General features: G+C 38.8%; 1 protein-coding gene across 1 annotated transcript; it reads right to left on the bottom strand.

The window, feature by feature from the left end:
- Positions 1-3923: 3923 nt before the first annotated feature.
- Positions 3924-10680, bottom strand: b3gnt7 (UDP-GlcNAc:betaGal beta-1,3-N-acetylglucosaminyltransferase 7). The gene is made up of 2 exons (XM_051693482.1): positions 10509-10680; positions 3924-7107 (listed from the first exon to the last, which is right to left on the bottom strand). Exons 1-2 carry the CDS (start codon positions 10622-10624, stop codon positions 5871-5873), a joined length of 1353 nt encoding a protein of 450 aa, XP_051549442.1. The 5' UTR covers positions 10625-10680; the 3' UTR covers positions 3924-5870.
- Positions 10681-10975: the final 295 nt, after the last annotated feature.

The raw sequence follows: 10975 nt of genomic DNA, 5'->3' as shown, positions 1-10975 counted from the left end.
TTAGGTCACAAAAAGACTTTGAACCTTATAATGGGCCGTTTCTTTTGGCCGGGCATTCATGGCGATGTAAGCAAATGGTGTGCGGCATGCCGTGAATGTCAGTTGGTGAATCCACCGGCCACCACAAAAGCACCATTGCGCCCTCTGCCGTTGATCGAGGTCCCCTACGAGAGAATTGGCATGGACCTCGTTGGGCCATTAGAGTGGACTGCACATGTCCATTGCTTTGTATTAGTTCTGGTGGACTATGCAATGTGATATCCAGAAGCAGTGCCCCTGCACAACATCTCAGCACGTAGTGTTGTTGAGGCGCTCTTCAAAATTATCTCCCAAGTGGGGATTCCAAATGAAATCCTCACTGATCAAGGCATAACGTTCATGTCACGTACACTTCGCGAACTATACTAATTATTAGGCATTAATTCAATTCGCACCAGTGTTTATCACCCACAAACCGACGGGTTGGTCGAACGATTTTAATAAGACCTTAAAAAACATGATTCGTAAGTTCATACACGAAGATGCTAAGAATTGGGATAAGTGGCTCGAACCCCTGCTGTTTGCAGTACGAGAGGTCTCACAAGCCTCCACAGGGTTTTCCCCATTTGAGCTACTGTATGGGCGCCAGCCACGCGGCGTGCTTGACGTCATATGGGAAGCTTGGGAGGAAGGACCTTCAAATAGTATAAACCAAATTCAATATTTTCTTGACGTTAGAGCAAAACTCCACACTTTGGGGCAGGAAACACAGGAGAATTTGCTCCAAGCGCAAGAACGTCAACGCCAACTGTACGACAGAGGCACTCGATTACGGTAATTCGCACAAGGAGATAAAGTGCTTGTATTGCTGCCCACCTCAAGCTCCAAATTACTCGCCAAGTGGCAAGGACCCTTTGAGGTCACACGATGAGTCGGAGATCTCGATTATGAGGTTAGGCGAACGGATAGGAGAGGGGCACATCGAATCTACCACCTCAACCTCCTCAAACCATGGAGGGAGGCGGTGCCTGTAGCCTTGGCGAAGGTAGTTCTGGAGAGGGCGGAGCTTGGGCCGGAGGTATCTCCCAAATCATGTTCATTCACCCCAGTCCCTTGCGGAGACCACCTCTCACTGTCGCAGCTTACAGACATTGCCCGGTTGCAAGCGGAATTCGCGGACATATTTACACCCCTACCCAGTCGCACGAACCTCATAGAGCACCATATTGAGACCACCCCGGGGATGGTGGTTCATAGCCACCCCTATCGTCTTCCTGAACACAAGAAAAAGGTTGTTCAGGAAGAATTAGAGGCAATGCTTGAAATGGGTGTAATACAGGAGTCGCACAGCGATTGGGCCAGCCCAGTAGTTCTGGTACCGAAGAGCGACGGCTCGGTCCAGTTCTGTGTTGACTACCGGAAAGTGAACGCGGTGTCTAAATTTGATGCTTATCCAATGCCGCGAATTGACAAGTTACCTGATCGGTTGGGCGCAGCTCAATTTTACTCGACACTGGACTTAACAAAGGGTTATTGGCAGATCCCTTTAACTCCAGTATCCCGAGAAAAAACTGCTTTTTCCACACCGTTCAGATTACACCAATTTGTGACACTTCCTTTCGGTTTGTTCAGAGCCCCGGCCACATTTCAGCGCCGTATGGACAAGATCCTCAGACCGCACATGGCATATGCCGCCGCATATCTGGACGATATTATAATTTATAGTAATGACTGGTGGCAGCATATGCAACATCTGAGGGCTGTCCTGAGAGAGCTGCGACAGGCGGGACTCACGGCCAACCCGAAGAAGTGTGCAATTGGGTGGGTGGAAGTTAGGTATTTGGGGTTCCACTTGGGTCACGGGCAGGTGCGTCCACAGGTTAATAAAATTGCAGCGATCGCAGCCTGCCCGGCACCCAAGACCAAAAAGGGGGTAAGGCAGTTTTTTGGGGCTGGCTGGCTACTACCGAAGGTTTGTGCCTAGCTACTCTGATGTCACCAGCCCGCTGACTGACCTTACTAAAAAGGGGGTTCCCGATCCGGTCCAGTGGATGGAGTCGTGCCAACAGGCTTTCCTTAAGGTAAAGTCCGCACTGTGTGGGGGGCCACTTTTACATGTACCTGATTCTCTCTCCCCTTTATTTTTCAGACTGATGCATCTGACGGTGCTCTCGCAGGTGGCGGGAGGGGAGGAATGGCCAGTGCTATTTATTAGTCGCAAGCTCTCCTTCAGAGAGACAAAGTATAGTACCATCAAGAAGGAGTGTCTTGCAATTAAGTGGGTTGTTCTTGCCCTCCGCTACTACCTGCTGGGGTGGGCCTTCACCCTCTGTTCTGATCACACTCCTCTGCAGTGGCTCCACCGCATGAAGGATACTAACGTGTCGATCACCTGTTGGTATCTGGCTCTTCAGCTGTTTAATTCGAGGTGATCCACAGACCAGGGTCGCAGATGGTTGTGGCTGACTTTCTCTCCAGAAATTGTGGGGAAGTAGACAGGACAGATGTTGCCCCGGCCTGAGTCAGCAGTGGGGTTATGTGGCATGGGGGGGCATGGTAATGTGTCGGTCTGCGGCAGAGGGAGAGCGGTAAGGCTCGTCACCTGGGTCGTAATTATCTCTAACACCTGTCTCTCATTATAGTGATGGTGGAGGGAGACCTGAAAAGGCACACCAGAGCATCAGAGAGCAGAGAGTGACCAGAAAGAACAACACCCCGAATAGAGAGACAGTGTTTATTATTTTAGAGTGCTTTCATTTATTTTCTATTCCTTTGTTATCGTCGGTTACCGTCGATTGTATGTAAAAAGAGAGAAAATAAAAGGAATGACCTTGAAACTGCTTTGTTGTCTCCTGACTCCTCTGTTGCCCACGAACTTAGAACCTTTCACAAATACTTTATCATATTCCAGGTATAAATCATCAGCACTTTAACAATGTTGCTTGTTAATGTGTCTTTATAACAGCAAAGATTCTTAAATCTCTTCAATAGATTCATAGTATGATGAAAAAGTGAAACTCTTCTTTTACTGTTTCATTGTTCTTATGAATGTAAGCTGTCATGCATATCTTTTAAGATCTCAGTTTACAAAATTGTTATTCCCAGGTATTGAAACACTATACTTTAGTCAAATATTGAACTTTGTTACTGCACTGTTCAGATATCAAATTTCAAGATGTTTTCTGTGGGCAGTTTAGATTATAATGTTGGCATATTATAATATATTTTAATAATACATTGAATAATAATAATACTATATAATTAATAATATATTTTCTGTTTTAATTATGTCTAAAATATCTGAACAATCCCTCTGTTATTGTCTTTCTTAGCAGTATTTTGACAAACACACATACAATAAACTTTATTTCTAGCCGTGATTTTGTGATGTTAGTATTCAGGAATTTAGTATTTTACTTGTTTCTTTATAATACAGTATATTTATATTGGTATTATGCTTTCACATGTGTGTAAGCATCACAACACAATACAGGTTATGTGTCTTAAGTTGGTTTAGTAAGAAAACCTTCATGAACACTCATTTAAATATTAACCAAAATCTGCAAATTACTACTAAGAAAAGTATCCCAGCCTTTGTATTTGATTTGTTTGAAGTGTTATTAGACAGAAAATGGAATGCTGTTGTATAGATACCATCTATATAGCATACAAACTTATTACAAAATTGTATATGGACCTTTAAAGTTAAACCTGTGACTAAATCAAGTTTGAAACAACAACATTCAGATTCTGTTGTAGAGTCCGAAGTAAAATAAGGGAAAATATGGGAATAAAAATATTTTTCAAGTAAGCAGTGTAAGACACACTCAATTTGTTTACTTGTTAAGAAACTACATGTGCTAATGTTTTTACATTGAGCCAAAAGTTAAATAATTTATTTATCAATGCAAAGGATATTTAAAAGGAACAAAGAAACACATTGGTCTTTTTAAGGAAAGGTTTATTTACAAATACTAAAAAAATTTCATCACAATTTGTTCATTCCAGTCCTTTTGTTGTTTACACAATCACACCACGTATTCTGGATTACAAATGTCAGTGTTTTACGTAACCTTAAAGTACAATTAAATAACCTACACCAAACTCCACCCTCCCAATCCAAGGAGGAATTTCATAAATTAATTAATCATTTACATGTACCAGCAGTTTGTTGTTTCACAGTTTTAAAGTAAACCCTCTACCAAACGCATCGCAAGCCTATGAGAAAATCAAATAATCTGTTACACTTCATACGACATCAACTTACATTCCTTCAAATGTATGTAAATAAAGTAATGCCATGTAATTTGAGAGATGTACATCATTGCATCACTAGTAACATGGTACATTTTCTGAATGCACTTTGAAAACAAATGTTAAGATAACATTCGTCCACAGAGGGGCAGCTGAAATAAAATTGGTGAGGTAGAGATTATGTTTCCTCCTATTTTGGACAATCACATACTTTTGAAACTTACGACACTTGACTTTGGGGTCTGAAGCCTTAATGTCCTTGAAAAAGTTTGAATAAATTCCACAAACCCTTTAAACATTTGCACTTATTGGGCCCCATTCATGAAATGTGAGCAGAATGAATTTCTGAGTAAATTGTCTGTAAAACCAGTGTTCGAATTGAGGGGGTGATGGGTGAGTTAAGGGACCTCCCCATAAGGCGTTTCATTGACACTAGAATACTAAAAACATAAAACTATAATGTTTTTCAATTTATTGTCCTGCAATAACACAATATTGTCTATTATCCGACCTATTTTTCGTAATCCAAATTAGATTTTTTGGAAAATCGGAAAATGCTATATGTTGTTTCAATCTTACAGATGGCTGCTGAGTGACACCCTGTCTACACAGGACGTGGGTGGCATGTCGCGTCCCATGAAAAGCAATAGAACCCTATTATAATCAATGATGCTGTCTACACCAGAAGCGTCCGTCCATCGCGCCGACAGTAAACTGCTGTCCTCTTCCATTTTGAGCAGCATGCGCTGGCTCTACTACTGCCCACATCACAAATAATTGGTTTAGAATGTTCGCATCGACGCGTCCAGTGTAGACAGCCTCAAGCCGTTGCAGTGCGTCGCGTAGCGTCAACGGATGTGCTTGGTGTAGTCAAGGTGTGAAACTATTAGAGTGGATCCTCATTTAATGAAGCGTTCATGTTATGTCGGAATTACCGTAATTACGAGATTTTGACTTGTAAAAAGCATTCATGTCTACGTACAACTCACAATTGCATGTTGTAAACTCTGAATTCTATTAAAGCACAGAACTGACAGTCGTGACATCATGTAAAAAATAATCAATATGGTTGATTAAAACAGTTAAAGGAAGTGAACACATATTTTTGTTTGCCATTGTTCCCTGGAGTGCTTTAAAAACTTTGCTAGAACATATAGAGGTGAGAGGTAATTAGTTAATGTAGTGATATTTTGCTGTTATCAACAACGCCATTTTGCCGTTATGAGTGTTGCCATTGAAACTAATAACTTGCCAAAGACACGAACAGCTCCAAGTAGAATCTCAAGTGTTGTCATACTGTAATAACAGTAATTCCGACACGACGTGAATGCAGCATAAAGGCACCCCCAAGAGCACAATTTGAACACTGCATAAAACCATACTTGAGTAAATTATGTGACAATTTACATAATAATGATTTTGAGAACTATTTTAACAGAAATTCGAAATTTGCGAATCAGAACCATCATTCACATTATTACATTTCTGTTCATTGGTACATAATTTAGGTTAAAATATAGTCCAGTAATCTCCTCAAAAAAGGAATACTTTGCATTTGAGTAACCTCAAAGTTCTTCTTGCACATTCTTCATGTTCTTTCCTTCGATTACTCATCAGTTCAGAGACTCAGTCTTGAACTATAAAATGTCAGTTTTTTCCGCACAGACCAAGTCACTATTGACCAGTTCCCACATGTTTATGAGATCCGGTGGGAGCAATTTATGTACCACTATCATGCCCCTAAAAAAGCATGGCTCCCTATTCAGCTTACTGGCTTTATTCTTGACCAGTCCAAATGTTTTGAAGGCATTGTGTTTTATTGGGGCGACTGCAAGCACCTCCAGACACATCCCAAGGAACACATCATCAATGGGATAGAGGTCCAGAGTTTCACACGCTCCGTAGAGTTTACGTGCAAGAGGGCCGCCCATCAAGAAACCACCTCCACCAGCATATGGTGGGTAGTGGGTCTTATTATACAAGGCATATGGGATGTAGTACTTGTTGTCCTTTTTGCGAATGGGCTTGGCTTTTAAGAGAACATCGCCAACAAAGAGTTTGCCCATGTCTTGGCTGTCTTCCAGGTACTCCAAGATGTTGGGAACGCTGACAAACACATCATCATCTCCTTTGAAGATGTAACGGGTTTTGCCACAGTAGGTGGCGAACCATTTCAGGAAGTGGATCTCCTTGAGGGTAAGGTTGAAGAAGCTATCCATGAAGTCCCATTGTAGGATGTCTCCATAAATGTAATCCTCATATTCCAGAAGCTTCTGGTGGTTTGCCCTCTCTTTGTCATCGGAAGACGTCCCAAGAAGGAAGAGGGTTTTGATTCTTTTGCCGTATATCACCTGCTCTTTGCCCCAGGTTTTCCTAATCACCTCCCTTCGATCATATTGCGTTATTACCGATTTGATGACCATCAACAACTCGATATCCCCAGCACACTTTTCTGGATGATTCATAAGGATAGGGAAGTATCTGCAGTGCCTGTAGAGCAGGAATTGCTTGAAATTGGGTTCCAGCCCCGTGAACCACTCAGAAGAAGAGAAGTTGAGGTTGGCGCTGCAGTTGGAATTGGTGATATCCCAGGTTGTGGGACCTTGGTCTTGGGTGATTCTGGAATGTTCTGTGGTGGCCTCCACTTTTTGCACCTTATTCTTCCAGAAGTTCAACGGAGCCAAATGGTGGCCCTTTTCCTGTAGATTGTTTTCTGCCATGAGCTCCATACGCGTCTGTCTCTCAATGCTTTCTGTCTGTAAGTCTTGTAATGAGTTGATGTTTCCTCTCTGGACGACGGTAAGTGTCACTACGGCCAAGAAGAACATGAGGCTAATGCGCCTGTAAACTCGCCATCGTTCTCTGGTGGTCATCCTAGTTAAAAAAAAGGGGAAAACAAGAAATGTAAGCTCCTTCTCACTTCTTCAAAACAAACACGCTGTACATTTCTGACTCATATTAAATGCCTTTAAACTAGACTTGGGATCAATGCCTTTTTCACGCATCGATAATCTGAAGATTATCGAGATATATCAGGCAACATTGCATAAAAAACATCGCCATTTCTAATTGTTCAGTCTGCAAAGTTACACCAGTTTCACTAACCTGAAAAATCATCAGTCACTTAGTTCATTCTTGAAGAAGTACCAAAACCTTTGTGTGTGTGTGTGTATGTGTGTGGGTGCTTCAGTCTATCGCCCCCTTGTGGTTTCCCAACACTATTACGCCAGACTGTTAAACAGAGTGTTTTGGAAAGCAAGCAAATTGGGCTTCTTATTTAAATGTTGGCAAATTTTAATACAACAATGCCTCAAAAATATATCGATAAAATAACGTGACGATCAATAATCGATATATCATTATTTTATGACATCCCTACTTTAAGCATATTCTGGTAGTTCACTTGAAATGTTTTTGTCCTGCGGTGTGACATGCTATACTCAGCATTTTGCTTATTCTTTTATAATTATTATGCATGCAGCTTAAATGACCTTAAAGTAATTGAGAGACTACATGAACAATTGATGAAGACAAAAAGGTTCAGAGCACCTTAGAGGACATGGAGGGAATTTATTTTCTGAAATAATTTTCCATTACCTTGCAATAGTTTGCATTCCCATTCAATATGTTTTGTTTTACCTCGTAATATACAATTAACCATGTTTTTACTATAGTAATATTGTAGTAACCATAATTGTTGTAACCATGTTATTTTTTATTTATTTATTATAGCAGAAATAATGGTTTTGTATAATTTAATCATGGTTTTATCACAGTAATACTGTAGCACCCATATAGTAACCATGGTTTTATTATAGAGATATTATAGTAACCATGACTGTAGTAACCATGTTTTTTTTTTGTTTTTTTTTTCAGAATCCATGGTTTGGATATAATTAACCATGGTTTTACTACAGTAAACCTCTAGTATCCACACAGTAACCATGTTTTTATCATAGTAATATTGTAGTAACCATGGTTAATCTTGTGGTTACTATTGTTTTACCACAAATACCATGGTTATACTACGGTTATTGTAGTAAAACTAAATTATTAATTTATTGCAAGGGGAAACTCAAATAATTGCGAGGGACTGGAAAACTATTTTAGAAAATGAATTCCCTCACTGTTCTCTATGTGGCTCCCTACAAAGGTGATTAAATGGATTAAACATTGAATTAAAATAACACACAAACCCAGCAAACACACAAACTATTGAACTGCTCACAACACATCAGTAGGATCGATTCAAAACACTGCTAAAAAAACCTTGATCAACCAGGGAGAATTGTGCAGGTCAATCATTATATGTTTTGTAGTTATAGACCATAATACTACATACTACTATATAATATATGGAAGAAAAAGTTTATTTAAGAGTAAACCTACATTACAGTAAAGTGATGTTGGCTGAAAATGACTGTCAAAAAGAACTTTACTGACTCAACACTAACAAATTGTTTTAAAGTGCAGACAGATTAGCATAAATTAAGGAATATGCTGTAAAACTAAAAAGTAAGAATACTATGCATTGTAAGATGCCCCTCAGTTCTTCAGAAATACAGTACAGTAGAACAAGTACTATCGGGTTAGACAAAGTAGACATCCGTTTTCACAGATTATCAGAGAAAGTGATTATCACAATCATGAACGTAATACATTATACACACTACACAGTACATTTCATGGCCTCTAAACTGGAGTAATGTAGGATTAGGGGTGTAAATCGCAAGTTATTCTGATATTATGTGCCTATTTTACACAATCAATTACATTTATAATCTCTCAGATGCAACCAAACTACTGAATATTTTATTGAGCTCTCTGAAAAGTGCAAATCCACAACAAAATAAGGTACTTCAGTTTTTTAATACAGAAAAATTATAATACAGAAAAGTAAATAATATAAAAAATAAAGTCACATACAAGTGATGCATACGGACATGGCTGGCATTAAAGTGTCAAAATAAAGGTGCATCTTAAAAAAATATACATTGATGTTTATGGGTTGCATCGATGACAACGCATCATTGGTTACTTGATCGATATATTGATCCAGATTGATGGATCGTTACACCCCTATGTAGTATCAAAGCCCTGTATATTACCTATTTGTCTACAGTAAGTTTCTGTTGCTGTAGTTACTGTAGCTACCTTTTTTTGTAATGATAGATGTCCAGTAACCGTAAAATGATTCAGATTTAGCTGAACTTGTTGCTAGGCATTGCTGTACCATGCTGATGAACAGTCAACCAGAATAATGTAGAGCAAATATTGTCTCATCAGGTACAACTATTCCTCTGTCCCTTCATTTTCTCTTCTCTTCCCCTTTGTCTCTGTCTAATGTCTCTCTGCCGTCCATATCTTCAAACATGGTTAGAATCCATTTTCCAAAGCACACAATCACATGTGGCCATTTGTTTTATTCATCATTACAGATACTTACAGTATATAAATGTCTGTATTGCTAACTCTTTTAGTTGGATTACACTAAAAGTCTGTGTGCAAGACTGCAACAGAGGTTATATTGTATTTTTATCTCACATTATATCAGTATCAGTATTAACCAGAAATACTAACAAAATGCTCTGCATAATAAAACTGGCGGCATATAGTGGAAGCCTTTGTTTCCAGTTTGCTTTTGTCAGATATTCTCTCTTATATATGACATAATGTTTAAGGTAAAGCCTAATAAATTATTCTGCAATTACCATTGCTATTCAAAGGGATGTCATTTTTAAATGACTAATATTACATTCAAATTTTAACAGATGAAACACAATGCAGAATGTAAGGAGTGAAAATTATTTTCTTGAATATTCAAAATCGAAAATTGATCGGAAATCAAATTATTATTATTTGTTTAGGATTTTGAATATCAAACTGAAACATAACATCACATTTTACACACAAATTAAATTATTTTAATATTTTCTATTTGATTTATTAATAGCCTATGGCTATAAAAGTACAGCATCAAATTAGCCTAAATAATATTTTAAGTCGACTTTGAATATTCGATTATGAATATGAATATGAATATGACAGGTGTCATTTCTGAATGACTATTTAAGTACAATGTACTTGAATATTGCCATACACAGATGTAAATATATTCAATTCTGTAATATTGTAAACAGTCATCAAGCTTAAGTTTTTGGGTTTTATTTTATAATATAAAAGTAGGCTGGTATAAAAGACCAGGCCAGATCATTAACAAAGATTGAGATCTAAAGTGAAAACAAACACGAAAATACAACTTGAGCTATACTCACATTTTGAGACTTAGTCTTGTCTGAGTTTTATTCATTTTAAACAGGTTTGCTTCTCTTGCGATGGATGAATGGTCTCTCATCAGGGACTCCAGTGTGTGATCGTTGGGAATAGACATTGATGAAACTAGTTAGGTTAAAGCCGATACTTAGAAGAAGACTTTATAGGAGGATGTGAAAGATCGACATCACTGAAGAATCCAGCTGCTGCGCGAGTCATTTAAAGCGTGAGTGACGTATATGCAAATGAGAGGAGACATGGCCCCGCCCATAAGACGCATATTGTCACATCCGAATCCAGCAGGACATTTGCATCTGCGCTGAATGTTGTGGAAACTTTAAGCTTTCTGTTTCATGCATGTTTGTTTAAGATGATAAATGTCATTTTTTATTTATGCTATTATTCACATGGATCACAAGTATCTCTAAAAGTTAGCATTACTTAGCAAAGTGGCTCTTCATCGTCTTAT

This window comes from Myxocyprinus asiaticus, chromosome 49 (genome assembly GCF_019703515.2).
Source record: "Myxocyprinus asiaticus isolate MX2 ecotype Aquarium Trade chromosome 49, UBuf_Myxa_2, whole genome shotgun sequence".
NCBI classification, from domain to species: Eukaryota; Metazoa; Chordata; class Actinopteri; order Cypriniformes; family Catostomidae; genus Myxocyprinus; species Myxocyprinus asiaticus.
The sequence above is the reverse complement of the archived record's forward strand: the minus strand, read 5'-3'. Positions and strand labels throughout refer to the sequence as shown.

Excerpts from the sequence above, each read along its gene's own strand:
- b3gnt7 (XM_051693482.1), bottom strand. The coding sequence starts at position 10,624 with ATGTCTATTCCCAACGATCACACACTGGAGTCCCTGATGAGAGACCAT. Across the intron at positions 7,108-10,508 it reads ACAAGACTAAGTCTCAAAAT|GATGACCACCAGAGAACGAT; the intron begins GTGAGTATAGCT and ends TTTTTTAACTAG.